This window comes from Pagrus major, chromosome 24 (assembly GCF_040436345.1).
Source record: "Pagrus major chromosome 24, Pma_NU_1.0".
Lineage (NCBI taxonomy): Eukaryota > Metazoa > Chordata > Actinopteri > Spariformes > Sparidae > Pagrus > Pagrus major.
Genome location: NC_133238.1, coordinates 11,806,027 through 11,825,559, shown reverse-complemented (window position 1 = coordinate 11,825,559; position 19,533 = coordinate 11,806,027). Strand labels below are relative to the sequence as shown.

At 43.4% G+C, this 19,533-nt stretch overlaps 1 protein-coding gene across 1 annotated transcript; it reads right to left on the bottom strand.

The window, feature by feature from the left end:
- Nucleotides 1-1,588: 1,588 nt before the first annotated feature.
- LOC141020447 (bile salt export pump-like) lies at nt 1,589-18,939 on the bottom strand. The gene is made up of 29 exons (XM_073495521.1): nt 18,802-18,939; nt 18,527-18,615; nt 18,370-18,388; nt 16,968-16,997; nt 16,661-16,712; nt 16,277-16,569; nt 16,045-16,132; nt 15,290-15,423; nt 15,025-15,196; nt 14,634-14,758; nt 14,381-14,555; nt 14,099-14,212; nt 13,871-13,981; nt 13,652-13,777; nt 13,049-13,252; nt 12,779-12,949; nt 11,299-11,500; nt 11,154-11,217; nt 10,623-10,740; nt 10,307-10,477; nt 9,363-9,467; nt 8,911-9,072; nt 8,043-8,246; nt 7,074-7,315; nt 6,348-6,504; nt 5,756-5,953; nt 4,704-4,910; nt 3,535-3,681; nt 1,589-3,089 (listed from the first exon to the last, which is right to left on the bottom strand). Exons 2-29 carry the CDS (start codon nt 18,603-18,605, stop codon nt 2,889-2,891), a joined length of 4,071 nt encoding a protein of 1,356 aa, XP_073351622.1. The 5' UTR covers nt 18,606-18,615; nt 18,802-18,939; the 3' UTR covers nt 1,589-2,888.
- Between the last annotated feature and the right edge of the window lie 594 nt (nt 18,940-19,533).

Genomic DNA, 19,533 nt, shown 5'->3' with positions numbered 1-19,533 from the left:
TCAGTCAGAATTGCATTGACATTACATGGCACAAAGTCAAACAGTGTCCTCTCGCTGAATGAATTGGCAGGAGGAGCCGTGAGATTAGATTGCATCTGAGGAATGCTAATCTACCTGGAGTCTGCGTCTGGAGATGCCGTGATTAAAGACTCAATTTCCCAGAGGTCAGTGTGGTGTGATCACATATTACCACTAACTGATGGAGAGTCTGCGACATCTGCACTCTGACGCCACGGCTGTCACGAGCCGCAACGTCAACACACATTAAACGCGGAATAGGGAATCGGGCGGCCGCGTCAGATTAAATATTCCCCGTCAGAGTCGGGAATTCATTCAGTCACGGAGTTCTTAAGTAGCTGTGTTACGCTATCAAACTGCTTATTGGTGGTTTAGTTTATGTAAGTGAAAAAGCAGAGGGAGAGACCTACAGCAGCTCTCAGCTATAAACGACTAAGTCCTGAAACGCTGCCATCTGGTATTATCTTCACGTAGCAGGAAGCCCTGCCATGCATTATCCCAACATGTGTCTCAGCAGAAGGCATTTCAGAGCAGCAGGTTTTAATGCGGTCCTGCTATACTATGCTGGTACTGGCAGCACTCCTCTGTGTTTATTACAAGCATATCATGTTGTCATTTGAACAGCTGATTGACAGCTAGAAAAACAAATGCCTGGTTTACTATTGTATGGCTACACCAGTGATTTTGCATGTAATAGGCTATTAAATACAAATCGCACGTACTTAACAGGGAGCTTCATTTCTAGGTTGGATTTTCTACAGTACCTCGCAGGCAGCATGTGATTTGTATTCATTTCTGCTGGGTGCTGAGAAAGAAACTCGCCTGATATATGTAATCCATCACACTGACCATTTTCTTGCCCTTGTTTTTCTGTCAAAGTTATTTTATCATCATGTCTCAAGACTGAGAGAAGGCAGTAAAGGTTATATACATCTACAAAAATCAATAAACAGTCATATAAATATCATACTTTATAGAAAAAGGCATATGCTTTATACATTCCCCTAAACTCCAATGAATATGAATAAACCGAGGAGCATCCTTTAAGCTCACTTGCTGTCTCACGTTTACTTCCGTCGTGTCTGCTTTTTGTTTTCCAAACTGCGATTTGGAAGTCGACTGTCAAGTATCAGCTGTCGAAGTGTCCGTGAAGGCACCACTGGCCAAGTTAGCGTTTCAGTGTCGCCCCTAATTGGCTGATTAGTGTGTTTTCAGGAGGGACGCCATCTTCAACCTGAGCAGAGGTCTAATTAGCTTAACTGAAAACACCTGACGGAGGCCTGCTGGTAGATGACTGACAGAGCTGTGATAACACCACACAGGTAGGCTTAATATGTGATCTAACCTTCATTATAGGTATCTCAAAAATGCAACTCTTTCATCACCAGGAATAACTTAACTGTAGTAAGGTGAAACACAGATATCAACGCCCACACTTGCAGTATTTTAAAGTTGCCTGTTCGTGTGATGTATTTCAGTACCCAGGTGCCCGTTGGGACTCTAAGCATGTAGCAGCCTACGTGGCAGAGCTCATCTCATTCCTCGCATTCGCATAAATACTCCACATGACTCAGTTTGATAGTTTTATTTTACTTCCACATAAAGCATAAAAAATAGGACCATCCATACAGCATTACAGTTTCAATCCAATGACAGTGATAGACAAACACACACTCAGGAGCTGGGGCAAGGAATACAATGCATGAAGCGATTACAGTGAATTATCCAGAAACAAGTATGTACAAAAAACACAATGTGAGATTATTTTGAATGGCTTCTGTATAATAAAATGTTAAAAAGAAACGTTTGACATTAACTTTATTGTTGACAGATGAGAAGATTGATACCACGCTCCTGTTCGTGTGCTAAATGTGAAGCTACAGCCGGAAGGTGATTAGCTTAGCTTAGCATAAAGACCAGACACAAAATGACTTGTTTCACTATCAGAATTTGAGCCATTCCTTCAGATAACATTTGGAAAGTCTAGAAACGCAGCACGATGAATTTTAAGTTAGCAGAGGGCTAAACCAGAAGTTAGCCAAAGCTAGCTTTAACAGAAACTAGCCTTCAACAGCTAGCCCGGCGCTGTCCAAGTTAGCACCTCTAAATTCAACTAATTAACATGTTTCATCCTCCATAAATGTTCATTGGCTAAATTTTGTGCTACAACATGTTAAACTGTGTTTTTGAGAGGTGCTGGACTGAGCCAGAGCTAGCTGCTTCTCCCTGCTTGCAGTCTTTATGCTAAGCTAATCACCTGCTAGCTAGCTCTAGCTTGATATTTAGCGTGTAAACGTGAGAGCGGTATCAATCTTCTCAAGTATTTTGTCAAAACCATTGATACAATTATATGATATAAAAAATGTAATTATTTAATATATAATTCACTCTGAGATTTCCTATGTTACAATACGAGTACAGTACATCTGTGGATGTTCTGCCATAACTTTGTTGAAATCCTTTCTGTCTATTGATTATTGTTGCTTGTAAAACCAGCTTATAGGCACATTACCACTAACCAAAGCACTGGTTTGGTGCAGTAGACTCTGGTGAATAGTGGGACACACTTAGCTTTGAGCACTTTTTCAGATTGTTGGGACACACTTTCCTGCTACCTGGTGGCGTGTGAACATGCTCTTGGGATACTGAGACGGACCCACTATCCAAGATGTAAACAACTGTCATCATAACAGACTTTAAAATACCCCATAAACAGGCTGTGTGACTCTCTTCATGACAGGAGCCTACCCAAAAAACAAGTATTGTTCAAGTATGGCATACTTCCAGGCCTCTCTCGACGTACGGCAGTAACACTGCCATACATTCGTTTCTCTCCGCTGCCTTGCTTATTGTGCTGTTTCCCCGAGCGCTTAGCTGATTGGTGCTCCTGTGGTAACCAGCTTGTAGTACGCTCCCTTCAGGGCCATGAGCTGGTCGTGCGATCCCTTCTCCATCAGGAAGCCCCTGGACATGACGGCGATAATGTCGGAGTTCTGGATGGTGGACAGGCGATGTGCGATAACGATGCAGGTCCGTCCCTCTCTGGCTTTGTCCAGGGCCTCCTGCACCGTCTGTCGAATAACACACACATGAAGCGGCGTTCATGGACAGGCGCAGGCGGGAGCCATCATCAGTTCTCCCATGGCGCAGACACAATTATAGCAATTTCACAATCATTCGTTGATTACTGTCATTAGAATGCTTCAGTGCGCTGCAGAGGCCTCTTTGTCCTCAGCGTGGTTCAGCCTTTTTTGAGCTGGAAAAGCTACAGCACAGGCCAACAGACTACATTCATCTTTAAGAGGCTCTACTGGAGGGTTGGCGTGAACTGTGAGCCGCTGGTGATAATAATAGAGATGATGAATGATAATGATGTTAATGATAATAATAATTAACTGCATGCTCTCCTCGCTCTCCGTGCCCGGAGAATATCAAGCAGCTGCACGGCGCTGTCATGTGAGGTTTGTGGATTCAGCAAACGATGACGCTGCTGTTCAGAGTTTAATGAAGCGTTACCTTCTCGCTCTCGGTGTCCAGGGCCGAGGTGGCCTCGTCCAGGAGCAGGATCTTGGGGTCGCGTATGATCGCCCTGGCGATGGCGATGCGCTGCTTCTGACCGCGAGACAACTGAGAACCCTGGGCGCCGACGTTCGTGTCGTATTTCTGAAGCAGGAACAAAGGAGATTTATGTTAAATGTCCTAAATCTCCCCATTTTGGACATTCACATCTTATTTGTTGTGATGTTTAAAAATCCTTCCCCCTTTTCCTTTGAGAAAACAATAAGCAGCAGGAACAAAATGTCATGAGGCCACTTTCTTTGCCTCGATCACTTCTCCCAACACATCCTCCTGAAGGCTAAACGTAGCTTCTAACAGGCCAATTTAAGAGAAAGTCTTAAAAATAAGAGGCGTGTCAGACCTGTCTGAGAGAAGACATGTGGAGCTGACACACTGCCAGGCTGATACATCAGCCGATATTAGCTTATTGCAAGATGTATCAGTTTCAGTGTACATCGGCTGACTGGTATTAAGAAGATTCTACAGAAATACCAAGCGAGCGCTGACAAGTCGATTTACTACGCAGTAATACAGGAAAACAGAAAGCGATCCGGCTGTCTCTGCACGAGAGAGAAGAAAGAAGAAGAAATCGAGTGTGTCTTTAATCTGAAGTAATATCCACTGGGTTTGTTAACTAAACGTAACTCTGATACGATCTATCGAGCGTAGATTGGTCAAAAACTAAAATGGTATTTCATCCAAAGCCGTCACAACCGATGTCAAACCAGTGAATGCATTCGGAGCTCACACACATACATCAGATGGCAGATTAGTCTATAATGATGAATATTTTATTTAGTTCACATCCACTGACACAGACCTGTCCCCTGTCTGAACCAATCACGGTCCACAGAGTCGCCCTCAGCAGATTTGGGAAAAGCTCTTAAGAGGAACGTCTTAGCTGGACCCGAGCTGTGAGATGAGATACATTTTGAAGCCTCACACTCACCTTGCACACCTGGCTGTCATCCACACATCCAGCCCAGTGTGTGTGTGTGTGTGTGTGTGTGTGTGTGTACCAGCCTCTCTCCTGCAACCTTGTTCTGTTCATGATCGCTGCCTGTTTTCTGAACCCAGACGAACTAAACCTCGCCGTGACCTCACCACACACAACATGTCCGCAGTACCTCAGGCAGCCCCATGACAAAGTCGTGGAGCTGGGCCTTCTTGGCGGCGGAGATGACGTCGTTCATGCTGATCTCCCGCAGGTTGTCGCCGTACTTGATGTTCTCGGCGATGCTGCAGTCGAACAGGATGGGCTCCTGGGACACGATGCCGATCTTGGAGCGCAGGAAGGGCACGTTGACACGAGTTGAGTCATGGCCATCAATCAGCTGCGGGAAGCAATCGATTTTACCATTAGAAGAAAGCGATATAATAATCAAAGACTGGAAATACAATCCACTTAATGAGCTATCATAACACCATCTCCATGTAATTTCTCTCCTAACTACGCAGAGGTGATGCTGTCCTTTTTAAATCTCAGACAGAGAATCAGGACCACGCGTTTCCAAACCACTTCCAACTCAATTAAGGCCGTTTGAATCTTGGCAGGGATTCATCACTGGCACGAAGACAAACCTCCATCCTGCGTAGAGTGCCCACTTTTTTTCTTTTTTTTTTAAATAAAGCACAAAGTCAGCATAAACGTCCGATTGATAAATGCAGTGAAGTCATAGAAGAGTCGGAAATGCTTCAATCACCGAGCACGCTAAATGTCCGGCAATTATTCTTTGACTTTGACAAATGACGGATTTTACTTTGGACAATGACGCTCAAGGTACAGCTGATCCTTACGGGGAGTGTAAGCTGAAAGCAGACGATATAAATGACTTATTCATGTCAGAGTGAGATATCTGACATTTGGATAAAGGTCAGCAACTGCTGGGACAATATAAGGTCGGCTGTTTTTAAAGTCAGACCTCTCATTTGCTGCTGTCCTGGTGGAAATATCCAAAGAATGCACCTGAATCCAACCACCTGTACTCTGAGACTGCAGGGCCAGATAAGCAGCTGACAGACAGGCCTAAAGCCCAACATAAAAGCACGCCTATACGTATTTCTGGCTACATGGTTCAGAGACATTTTAATAGAGTTGTTCTTTTGATTTTTTTTAAGTCGGCATTTGGAAAAACCACAACATTGCTGCAAGTAGTATTCAGCTTTAAGTCCTCCTCACCACTCTGCCCTGGTCCGGATCATAAAACCTCTCCAGCAGCTGGACGCTGGTGCTCTTCCCGCAGCCGCTGCTGCCCACAAAGGCCAGCGTCTGACCGGGCTTCACCGACACATTCAGCCCATTCAGGACCTGGATGTCTGGCCTGGTGGGGTAGGTGAACTTACAGTCAATGAAGTCAATGTTCCCTTGGAAGTTATCCTGACAACACAGCAGAGGAGGGAGGGAGAATGAAGAGTACAAAGGTTAGTGTTGGTTTCCGTGGTGTGTTAGGGTGCCACCTCCTGTCCACAGAAGGAAGGTAAAACTCTCCAATGATAGTAAAGAGTTTTATTTAACGCTGAGAATCGACTTCTTTCATTATTCAAAAGGATTTACATCTCTTAAAGGACTATGTGTACTTGTGTTATCAGGAATTTCTGTCTTTTGGATGTTCTCCTTCCTTTCCTCCTCCTTCCTTCCCTTCCTTTCATGACTGATGTAAAATTAATAAGCCCAACAATAAAGGAATAAGAAATCAAGATCTGGATTCCCTCCTGGATCGATCCTTTTTATACACCGCACGTAACATGTAGCATCACAGAGGCGCTCATACCCATTTATCTCCCTTGTCGCTGTACACGCTGATCTGAGGCACACGGTCCAGCAGCTGGAAGAAACGCGCTGCAGAAATCTTGGCCTTGGCGTAGTCTGGTGTGTACGAGGAGGCTCTGCCGAGGGCTGTGCCGCTGGTGACGATGGCTGAGATGACCCTGACAGGGAAAACAGTGTAATGTGACATGTCTATCAATCCCTTTCTACCTCCGCTGGCTCGCCACAGGGTCGGGTTCTCACTCTCTCCTGATGCAACTGATTAATTTTATTTTAAAGGGGCACTGTTCAAACTCCGAATTTTAATATTTACAATATTATTGAGGCAATAATACAATACAGAATTATTATTTTTTCTTAACTGAATAAACAACCTGCTTCTGTCCCCAGAACACTGTTTGAAAGCTAGAAAGGTGGCGGGGTCCGCCACATAAAAACGTTGTCCTTTAAGCCATTCTCACGTGGGATTCAAATTACCTTTACAAACATGTGTTACTTTAATTTTACCTCACTGTTCACTCACAGCTGTATCAGAGCTGTATTGAGTGAGCGCTAATGCCAACCCAATGCTAAACCCATGCATTTGGTGCAAACCCTCTTGCCTACAAAGAAAATATCCTGATTTGTAATGTAGTTAGATAGAATTGAAAGTGATTTTCAGCCATGAGAAGTCAAAAATACAAAACGAGCACACAGGACAACGCCACACTCGACAGCCTCGTCCTCTCACCTGAACACCAGGCTGAAGTGAAGCCCCTCCTGACGCACCAGGTAGCCTCCAAACCTGTAGGAGGCGGAGTTGGTAAAGAAGATGATGCACTGGGCGAAGCCGTAGCAGGCTCCGTACACATTCGCCTTCTTCAGGGCCGCTTCGTACGGAGCTTCAAGCTGGGCCGCGTATGTGTCCACGAAGCGCCTCTCTTTCCCCAGGCCTGCGATGGTGCGGATGTTGTTTAGTGCCTCACCAGAGATCTGTAAATAGACGACTCAGGTTGAAATTCCAATACCAGATTAAAAACAGGGAAAAAAGGCTGATAGCTGAACAGAAGCTGCACATAACTCCTATGTGTTTTTAATGTGTGAAGGGGGGTAAGATATAGATAAAGCATTTGCTCCCCTCTTATCTATATCCTATTTTATGCTGCTGCAGTAAGCCAATTTCCCCCCATAGGGATCATTAAACTTTCATCTAATCCACTTTATTTGGATGGGTAAGGTTTACTGCATGGGGATGATTAAGATAGCGTAAAAGAAAGTTCATGGTAAATTGACTACTTTTTCTTTGATTGTGAACTTTCCTGCTCTTCCTGGCCTGAGGTTTTATCCACTGTGTGTTTCACTGCATTTTAAGCATGGGTGGCCTCGGCGGGAGTCGAGCCTGACAGCGCGAGCTCCGTTCCGAACTTGCCAAAATTACAGGAGCGCCTAATAAACTGCTTTTGTACCGAGATCTGAGTTCAGCTGCAGGGCCGTGGAGCTTTTCTTCGGTGATGGAGAGAAAAAGCTGAAACCTGGAGCCTAAAATAGACACTGTTGTTAAGCTGTCTGTATCTGCTGTCAGTAGATATGTCAGCTGATGTCACCTTCTACCTTAAAGTTTAGCAGGATTATCGAGATGATGCTTTTTGCGTTCATCATCAGAACTGTGGTATTTTCAAACAGGGGGCTGATAAATAAAGGAGTTGAGTAGATATCCGACCTGTCCGGCTGCCTCCATGGCCGCCTTGTCCTCCTTCGCAAACCCTGTCAGCATCTTAGCCTGGAAGCCACCCGACAGGGCGATGAACGGCAGGAAGCACAGGATGAGCAGCGTGAGCTTCCAGCTGAAGTAGAAGGACATGAGGACGGCCACGCCGATGTTGGTCAGAGAGTTGACGATCATGCCGATCTGCGAGCCTGTGGCCTGAGGAACAGAAGAAATAAGTCACTTTACTCAAGATGTCAATAACTTTTATTCATTGGGCCGACATCTGTAAGACATATGTGTGCTATCTGGGAAATTATACATTAATTTACTCTGTTAATTTCAATATAAATAGTAAATGGGCTGACAGATGCCCTGCAGGCACATTTAATTCCAAAAAGGAGGCTATAAATGTTGTTAAATACTTTATTTCTATTAAAAATGGGCATGTAAGACATTTCGTTGGAAGTTTCCATGTTTCTCTACATTTCCTGATGAATACCCAACAACAGAGAGCATATTTTATGTGTTATGTAGGTCATGTCGATGTTTTTGCGAGGGCTAAAATAATCCACCTAAAAGTCATAAAGTAGAGACATTACAAGCTTCCAGACAGCCCGAAAACCCCCCAAAACTTTTGTTGTTGACTTCATTGCCTCTGTAGCGCTCTGCCCTCTCACTGTGTGTGACTCTGCAGGATGTGAGCACGATGTATTATAAAATCGTTTTAAATCAAATTATGTTTTATCACCAGACGAATGGCCTGCTGCATTGGATAAATCTCACCTCATCAGCTTTTTAAATAAATTCAGTTTTATCGCTGAATGTTGGACTGAATCACTTTTAAAAATCATTATCGTTTTATATGAAGGCTGCAGCTCACTCCTTGGACTTGCGAGGCATCGGTCGCCAGACGCGTGGTCAGAGCTCCAGGGCTGTTTCTGTGATCGTCAAACCAGCCGATCTCTTGACCCAGCATGGCATGGAAGCCGAGCCGCCTTAACCTGCGGGTCAGCAGCTCTCCAGACTTGGAGAAGGCGTAACCCTGGTGAGACAAACACGGGAAGTGCTTATTAAATTCAAAATACCTCCACCGGGATCTTCAACATAATTTAATATAATATATTAACATGTCTTTGTCTTCCCCTCCACCAGGGGGTCAGGACTGATGACGCAGTTCTGGAGCAGCGTCTCAGCAGGACGTAGGACGATCCGTTTCATCCGAGGGAGGTATTAATTTGTTAAAGTAAAGGAGGTCTCTTGTGACTTTCCCACAACCTTGAACACAAGCAGGGGGTGAAGGCAGGAGCACAATCAGTCTTTCTGCTACTCTACCTGCAGCATCTGGGTGAAGAAAGAGACCACGCCGACCATGACGAAGAACACGCAGACACTATCAATCTCCCTCCTCTGAACCTCGGGATCTGTTATTGAGAATGTCTACACACACACACACACACACACACATACACATACAAAACACAATGTTAATCAGGCCTTGAGCATTTATTACTTAATCAATGTGATAATATATGATAATAAATCATTAGCATATATATTTACATAGAGGTAATTATAATTTTTACATAAGGTTTTACTGATGACACAGAACATCAAGCTTGATCCAGTTATTCAGATTATTTATAGATCACGACGACGGTTTAAAGCCACCATATGTAGATTTTTATGTAAATATAGAATTAGTTTTTTCGAGACAGGTATACATACCTGCAAAATAAGGGGGAAAAATGGCTCAGTTTAAACACTAGCATTTAAAACAGGAACGTTAGAGTCCAAAATGGAGGAAGCTATCGTAGCTTGTTAGCTCAGTCGCACCATCCAATTTTTTTTTAACCCTGTTTTCATATAAACTGCCCCAAAGAAGCATCGTCCTCCAACAATTACGCAATGACACCAAGATTACTTGCTAACTATCTTGCTAGCTAACAACTAGCAAGCTAGCCAGCTCAGAGGGGTATATGACTGCCTAGTGCAAGCCGGTTCCCAGCTAGTTAGCATGTTATGCTGCACAATGTCAACAAAACGTTATACTGACTTTGATGTGTTCTCAAACTTTATAGGATTACCAACACAGCTAGCTTAAACAGGCAATTTATGCTATGTCATACATTGATTGTGATAGGCTACAAGTGAAACCAGTTAGCCTTCTAAGAAATAGTGTACAACTCCTTTAAAATTAGCTACATCCTTCCACTATCTTACATGTCAAAATCTACATATAGTGGCTTTAAGGCATTTAAAATGAACGTGAACCTCACCGCCAAGATCTGACTGAACAGCAGAGCGTAGACCGGGTTGACTCCTCCGTTTATGGCGGCCCCAAAGGATCCAAAAAGCATATAGGGCCACTCAGGTACGTTGTACTTGAGGATCCTGGCGACTGGAGCCGGCTCCACGACCTCTTCCTCATCCTCCTCTGGGATGGCATTCTGAGTTAACACAGACACGTAGACATCAGCAGGCAGTAAAAGCGATTATCTGTGTATGCTGTTGATATAGAAAAAAACAAATACAACGCCAGGAGCGTTTCTCACTAGTGGTCTTACACTCCCACACATAAAAATGTATGCACACCTTAGATTTGTCTGCCTGTGACACAGAGTAAGCTCTGGGGCCGAGCTCTCCCGTCATGGAAACAGAGTCCGGCATCAGCTTGGACAGCTGAGATCGGGAACGCTGGCGGATCGAGGCCCTGCAAAACATAGAAAATTTACCAGGTCGAAGAAAAAAAAGGTTTCCCAACTGTTTTTATCCATCACTTCATGCACGAGTGGTCTAAGGACAATATATTGTCGCTCCTTGACTGCTGCTGTTCTTCTTGTTGCACTCATTACTGGGCTCTTGTAATGGTTTTGATAGAGGACCTCAAGCCTCCTCTGCTGCCGTACCGTTTGCGAGTGGCTCTGGATGATAGTGTCAGCTAAATGTAAAAGGGTAATTAAGTAAATGAAGGTATCAGTTTCGGCTGTGACACAACTCAATTTCAGACTGTAAAATCCAATTTAGATGCACAGCCAGGACCACGTAGATGGATATTATACACAAGGAAGCAAATGAGCAAGTGATAAAGGGCAGGGGGTGATTGGGAATGTGTCCGTGTGATACCTCAAACTGCTGCGGTAGCTTCCCGCCCTGGATAGCTTCTCCGTCTCTTCTTCTTTATTAGCCACTAGTGCAAGAGATCGATTGAATTAGCACACAATCAGTGGATCCTGGGTCAAATATTTGAACTTTACGCTGCTGGACCTACTTTCCCGGGCCTTCTCGTTCAGAGCCTTGTCTCCTTGGCTCTGCAGGGTGACGAGAGTGAAGTAGACTCCCTTCCTCTCCAGCAGCTCGTTGTGTTTGCCCTTCTCCACAGCTCGGCCGTGCTCAAAGCCAACGATCACATCGGCGTTCTTTATGGTGGACAGCCGGTGGGCAATGGAGATGGTGGTGCGACCCATGCGTACCTACGATGAAATCAAATGTTGTAAAAAAAACACTCTCGGTAGTTTAAAAGGTGCTGCTAACTGCTGCTCAGTGGATTGTGTTTACATGACTGCTGTTTCTCTCAGTTGTTAGCCTAGTTAGCCCTGCTAGCTGCTAGGCTAACTGGGCTACTGAGGGAGTGTTGGTGTTAACACTGCTAGCACAGGAGTTCTGGACCCCTAGGAGAAAGAGGTTTTCAGGCATGAGGCTAGCTAGTTAGCATTGACATAACATGAAAACTTTCTTTCATATTCTGTTAATAATTTGATTTAATTTTTGAATGTTTTAAACCAAAATTCTTAATTAATGCATCTGTAAAAATCCTGATTTCTTTTTTGGAGGGTGGTTATCTGATTGTGAATAAACCTCACATCCACCCAACCCAAAATCTGGGCCAAAAATATTAAGTTTAGCCTCACATTTTGTCAATATTTTGCAGCCAAGTGAAGAAAAACGCTAGAAGAAAAGAAAGAGGCAAAGAGAGCTGCCTCAAAGAAAGAAAAGGAGTCATGCAAGTGTGGTGATGTAGAGAGGAAGGACGAGATTTCTAACTGCGAAATGGACAAGAAGTGAGCCGAAACAACAACAACGCTTACAGCAGCTTTAATCTCATGTCGAAAACTGTATTTGTAATAAATACGTGTCCATTTCTTTATTCCTTTAAAGCTCTCACTTTGAGATTTCCTTCTTTAAAGGGAAACAAAACCGATTCTGCACTTCAAAGTCTAGATGCTAGCAGCTCCAGGCTACATTAGCAGCTACTAGGATAACACACGAGAGTCTTTGACACACATTTGAGTTGAATTATGAGTAATGCCCCCGGTTTTGCCAAGGAATAAAAAAGTCAATATTGCGAAAAGGAAGTTACAACAATTGGGATTCTCAGCGGAGCGCTAGACCCAAAAAAAAGCCAGGGAGCATATTCCAAAAAAAGAGAAAAAATACTCTTTACTTGTTCATTCGGCTCGACACAGAACCTTCTCCAGAGTTTTTAACTGTTGTGCTGCGAGCCAAATAAACAAGTGAAATGTGAATATTTTGTCTTCCTTGACTCGGAAATTTAATATGTGCAACCCTTTCGTTCATCTCTCTCTGCTGCATCGATTTTCTTCTTTTTGTATCATTAATTTTTTTATTGCAGAACAAGCAAATTACATTGAATACAACAGAGCGCTGAATACATTTTGAAAGGACCCTGACTGGAGGATTTAGAGATAAAAAACAGGAGCGAATTCATCACGCAGATCAGTCGGACTTACTTTGTCTAAAGCTTCTTGAACTACCGCCTCGCTCTCGTTGTCAAGGGCAGAGGTCGCCATGTCCAGCAGCAGGATACGAGGATTCCTGACGAGTGCTCGAGCGATGGCAATACGCTGCTTCTGACCGCCGCTCATCTGACCTCCGCCCTCCCCGACCAAGGTGTCGAATTTCTGTCAGATTTAAAATGACAGGGGAAGTTATCGGGCCTGTTGGTTGTCAAAACTACTTTGAATCTGTACTATTTTGCCCATGAGCATAAGCAACTTCACCTGTGGCAGGTCCAAGATGAAGTTGTAGGCATTGGCCTCCTTCGTGGCAGTGATGATGTCCTCCATGGAGACGCCGGGTCGGCCGTAGCGTATATTCTCAGCGATGGTGGTGGCGAACAGCACAGGCTCCTGCTCCACAATGCCAATCAGCGAGCGCAGCCATTGGATGTTGAGCCCTCTGATGTCATGACCGTCCAATGTCACCTGAAATGGAGGGCACAGAGAGAAACTGGTTTTGCTCACATTGATGGATGGTGCTATTAAAGTACTGTGCTGCTGTGATTTGTGGCATTTCCCCCCCCCTGCTATGTTACTTTCAAATGGTGGGGTTGTTAGTGTAGTGGGGAGAAGAGGCTATTTCCTTCTTTAGATGTTGAAAGGAAGAAAAGAAGGTGTGCAAAGACCTCTAATTCTAGTAAAAGTGAAAAATGAGGCTGTTAGGACCCATTGGCTGAATAATGAAACAGATTATCATGTACTTCTATCACCCGAGGGGATGGTTATTTTTGAAACCACTGGAATAAAGCTTAGACAAAGGAAGGCAGCAGCTTCAGTGTGTCGAGGGAATCCTTCATGTCAGATGCTGACAAAAGTCAAACCTACCATTCCCTCTTTCGGGTCGTAGAAGCGCTGGATGAGCTGTATAGCGGTACTCTTCCCAGCTCCGCTCGGGCCCACAAAGGCTGTGGTCTCGCCTGACTTCACTGCAACACTGAGCTGGTCCAGGATCTGAGGAGAGATCACATGACTCCCTGTTACAAGTCACACTGATGAAGAGAGTTTCTAGTTATATATGATAACAAATGTAAAGCCTGCGAGTACCTTGACTTCAGGTCTGGAGGGGTAGTAGAAGGTCACATTGTGAAACTCAATATCTCCTTTGACCCTGTCGAGCTTATATCCAGCCTCAGATAAACAATCGATCTCAGGCTCCTGGCAGTGACATGAAAAATGAGACTTGTCAACAAGAAGCAGAGGTTAACTTTGAAAATAACTGACCTTGTAAGGATCAAAATCATGCAAAATAATTATAACATCAAGCGTTCTCACTCTGTCGATAGTCTCAAAGATGATGGTAGCAGCTCCGCGACCTGCAGCGAACGCCTCCAGACATGGGGAGGCCTGCCCCAGATTCATGGCCGCTACCAAAACACCGAAGAACACCTGGAATGAAGAGGTCAGTATATTAGGGCCGCAGAAACACTCTTAGCCTGTTACAAGAAACATCCAATCAAAAAACGTAACCAGAAGTTTAGATCCAGCAAGAAAACGCTTTAAAAAACGGTTAAAAGAGACAGGAAATGGATTCTATCACTGTGGTCAGTGGTTTACCTGCATTAGTGTTCCTGGTGTGTACTCGGCAGTGTCCACCACCAGACTGGAGCCATACCAGAAGGCCAGTCCATAGCACAGAAAGATGATCAGCCACATGTATCCGGTGAAAAAGCCCATGATCAGACCTTTTCTGATGCCCCAGCGCTGCGCTGAGACCAAGTTCTTGTCGTACCTGTACAGGAGAAGGATGGAGCTCACCTCAGCTGCATTTATATAGGAAAATTTAAAAAAGTAATCTGGCAGATATTACCTCTGAACTTCTTTTAACTCTCCACCAAAAGCAGCCACAGTCCTGATGGATGAAAGGACCTCGTCGGCTACAGCTCCAGCCTTGGCGTAGGCCTGCAGCTCCATCCCTGTTAGCTTTGCCACAAACTGGAGGAAAAACAGAAAGAGGCAAAGTTGATTGAGAAGACAAGAGAAAGTAGGGGTAGGGAACCTTATTTTCCTCTGAGAACAGATTTTCAAGACGTACTAAGTCAAGAGAGATCAAGCAAGGTCAAGTCAAGAGAAATCATGTCAAGAGAACTTATAGAGATATAGAGAGTTTAAGTCGGGCCAGGTCAAGTAAAATAAAGTCAGATCAAGAGAAATCAAATAAAGTCAATTCAAGTCAGGACATTCAAGACTCTGGGTCTCACCAGAGCCATAAGACCAGCTCCAACACCGATCAGTGGACTCGCTGCGACAATGACAAGAGTTAACTTCCATCCTTTCACAAAGCCGATGCTGAAACCACACACAAATGTGGTGAAGCGCTGCAGAAAAATGGCGACTTGATCCGCCATGGCATCGTTGATCTTGTTGATATCGCTGTAATACAGATACAACCAGTTTATTACATACACACCACAACTCCAGAAATACTCTACGAAGCAGAGATCGCGCGATCATCGTGCCACTCACTCTGACATGCGAGTGTTGAGCTCCCCTACGGAGGTGCAGTCAAACCAGCCGATCTCCATCCTCATCACTTTGCTGAAATACATGTTTCTGATGAGCTTAATCTGCCTGGCAGCGGCTGTCACCCACAGGGAGATCTGTCAGTTGTAAAAACAGAGGTTATAGTCAGATTTCTTCAATGTTGTTGCTGTTGCTGGATATAAAAGCACACAGGGCAGCCGAGGGAATGCTATCGAGGTGCTTTATGGGATATGTAGGATCAAGCAGTTTGATCCATAGGCACTCAAAGTCAGGATATCTCCAACTCTTCGCGATTTGAGTTGGATCATTCTTTCCTGAAAGTTTACTTCTAAATCTCTAACGCACTGAGATCCAAGACATTTTACTACCGTCTGGATATAATTTCATGTAACCTTAATAAGAGCTGCCTCCGTTGGTGTTGTGGACAAAGTCTTGACTGGAAAGCATCCAAACTATTGTTCATGGCTCAGAGGGTTGTTGGGAGGAAAAAAAAAAGCCTTTTCGGTGATTTTACTCATGAATTTGGAGTTTGATGACTGTCTGATCTGTTGCCACGCAGTTAACAACATTTCAGAGGAAGATTTCGGATGTTGCTCAATTTTCCTCAAGACTTCATAGCTAGATAGGATCAAATTGTGTCGTGCTGATTGGATTTAAGTGAAAGCAAAGGATGTCAGAGACTAATCTAATTTTAGATGTCTCTCTTTGTGTGAAAAAAGTGACATTTTAAGACCAACCTGAAAGTATCCCAGCAAGAAGACAGCTGCTCCAATTCCAACATAATAGAAGGCAAATAATGTCATTTCATATTCAATGTCGAGAAGCCTGAAAGATAAATAAATCATACACATGAGGACTACAAAACCACATACACACTTAAACACAGATCTCAAACTTTTAATGTCACATCCTACACTATATTCGATGTTGGAAAAAGCCAACCTCATGCATTACACACAACCCACTTACCCACATGGCCTGGCTTTCAGCGGTCCGAGCATCTCCCATGTTGAATTGTGCATGAACCAGTCTGACTGGTTCTGGCTGTTCGCTGCAGTGTAGTTCCTCTTCCACTGGATAGTGTTGTTCACGCACTCCTTCCTGTCGTCCATCAGCTCGTTCAGCTCCACGTCGTACTCGATGAAGGTGTCGGTGAGCATGCCGAACACCAGCAGCATGAGCGGCTGGGCCGAGCCGTGCAGCACGGCGCATACGCTACCTATCACCATCATCAGCACGTCGTGGCACGTGGCAAACCGGAACTGGGAAGAAAATGCACAAATACACAAGAAGAGATGAAGAAAAAGGGGAAATGTTTCAGAGTGAAGAATGAAAAACCGGAGGGTATTTTACCAGCTGAAAGAAGCCGACCCTGATCGCTGGTTGCTGCTCTTTTCCTTGATCTCTGTTTGGAAAACAAAATCAGTTTTTTATTGAGGTGGCGACCTACCCAATGTGGCAACCTATCCAATGTGGCAACTTACCCAATGTGGCAACCTACCAAATGTGGCAACCTACCCAATGTGGCAACCTACCCAATGTGGCAACCTACCCAATGTGGCAAACTACCCAATGTGGCAAACTACCCAATGTGGCAAACTATCCAATGTGGCAACCTACCCAATATGCAAACTATCCAAAGCCTCAATATTTTACTCACTTCTCATTGTCCTTTGAAGCTGTCATGGACCTGAATGGAAGAAAACAGAGGATACTGTGACCTACTAAACATACTACGTCACTCAATAACACAACTTCATCACGTTAACTTTAAATGTTGATAAATCAACCATTAACGTAGGGATGCCCTGAGAGCTCAACACATGCACAGCATTTAGAAAAGAAAAGAAAACAATGCAAACTTACTGGTTATAAAAAAGACATTAGTTCAGATTAGAGCTGCAACGATTAATCAACTAGACGATTAGTTAGTCAACTATTTTGATAATCAATTCATTAGTTTGAGTAATTTTTAAAATTAAAGTAAAATTCTCTGATTTCAGTTTCTAAAATGTGAATATTTTCTGCTTTCTTTACTCCTCAGTGACAGTAAATTGGATATAATTGTGTTGTTGTGATGTCATCTTGGGATTTGTTGAACACTGATAGGACATATTATAAACCAAGCAACTTATCGATTCATTGAGAATAATCAACAGGTTAATTGACAATTAAACAGTCTTTAGTTTTCAGTCTCTGTTTTCTGAAGCTGCATTGTGTTTAGCTCAGGGCCAGCATTAGTAAACTCAAAGGGACTTGTTGATAGCAACCAACAAGAATGTATGATATATAAATGCATCAGTAAACAGGATTTGTGCTCCTTTGTGAAGCTGTTAAAGACTAAATATAAAGGCTGAATAAACCCCTGCCTTCATACATAAATACATACACACGGTCAAGGTCATTGAACTCCTCATAAACAACTCTCTTTCTAGCTACTAGATTTCTTGTGAAAGGGCTGACGGCCACACATTGTAGCCGAGTTGTTCCCGTTCAGGTTGATAGCACATTTGAGACTGCCCATTCTGTTTGCTTCTTTTGTTCTTTTTCTTTTTTGCTTCTGTTTGATCGCTGCACTTTGCACTTACATTGTGAAATCATGCTTAAATATTAAAATACATTCCAGCAGACTGACTGTACATCCACACTGACACCAAAGCCCAGAGAAAAAGCAGTCCTCTTCTACAAAAACAGTAAGTAATACTCCGTTTTTTAGATCTTAAAGGGGCACTATGAAGTTGTGAGTACATTTGAACTCAATATTTACAATATTAATGAGGTAATAATACAAACTCAGAAGTGTTTATTTTTTCCATAACTGAATAAACAAGCTGTTCTCAGAGGAAATACTGTTTGAAGCTAGAAATGTGGCAGGGTCCGCCACATATAAACAAAGTAAAACAGTATAAATTGTGTTGTCCTTTAAGGTCAGTTTGTTTATTCAGTTTATTCAGTCGTGAAAACAAAGAGAGTTTGATAATTTAGTAAGTTAAGGCATAAAAACTACATAGTGCACCTTTAAAACAATAAGATATACATAAAATACTCCACAGAATACTTACATATAGGAGCCAGCTGGTTCTGCAACACAATAAAATAAAAAGCATTCAACTTTTTTGCACTTTGCATCTCTAGCTGAAACATAATTTCTTATTCTCAATAAGATTTGATCATTTTGAAGCATTTCTGCCTCGAAAAGTTAACATGAAAGTGTGTTACCTTCATCTGAGAAGTCATAGCTTTGGTTCTCCTGTCCCAGTTTTTTAATGCTCTGCAGTCTCACTGATCCAGTCGGCATGTTGACTCATCTGGGAAAAGCAAGAATTAAAGCGCTTTTCAGGTGTCCAAAACTAGAATAATTACTGTGTGACTGTCATGTCAGAATTTAAATCCCACTTGAAAGTAGGTTTTTTTTTATTTTATTTAGCTGTCATCCACTTTAAAGGAAAAATAAAATTAGACATTACGAGCCCGTTTAAAAATGAGAAACTTACCTGCACGTTTCCTTTTTAAGAACAAAACAATCGTATCTGCGATTGAAACTAATCCTGGGCTCAGAGAGAAAAGGCCGTACGGTATCCAGACATGCAGCTGTTTTGTCCTCCAGTTAGTTGTAGTAGTGGTGCCTTGTCACTGGTGTGTAGGAGGACACACTGTGCACCTTGGTAGCGAGTCACGTGCTCTTATTGAGCAGATTTGGGCTTGGTTGGCACTCAGGGTCAGAGTGTTTTGTTTGAGGGTAAGTGTCCTGTCGGTTTAGGCCACTGACCCCGGCGGGCAAACATTTCCCTGTTACTGCATCCTTACTGATGAATTCTCACAGGTAATAGCTTTTAAATGAGTGTTGTGTAATCCTTCTCACAATATTCTTTGTGAATCATATACTAATGTGCTCCTACAGAGCAGACACCTGTTTGTTTAAGTTTTTAAAACATGTAAATCTTGTCCAGTTGTTTGCTAACATGGTACACTGGATTATAACGCCAGCCTGCCTGTCAGTCGGGCGCCTAATACTAATAACCAAGAAGAAGCGTGAAGCAAACTGTTGTGTTTGGAGTGTTTGGATTTCTTTCTCCAAGACTTGACACGATTTGATGGACCCTGAAACTGAAAGGTCCTGATTAGTGCAGGGATTAATAGGGTTTAAGCAAAGACGAGAGGCTTTAGTGGACAATTCTTCAATTACTCTGATGGCTTTAGAGCGTTCTGAGAGCCGGCCTTTAAAA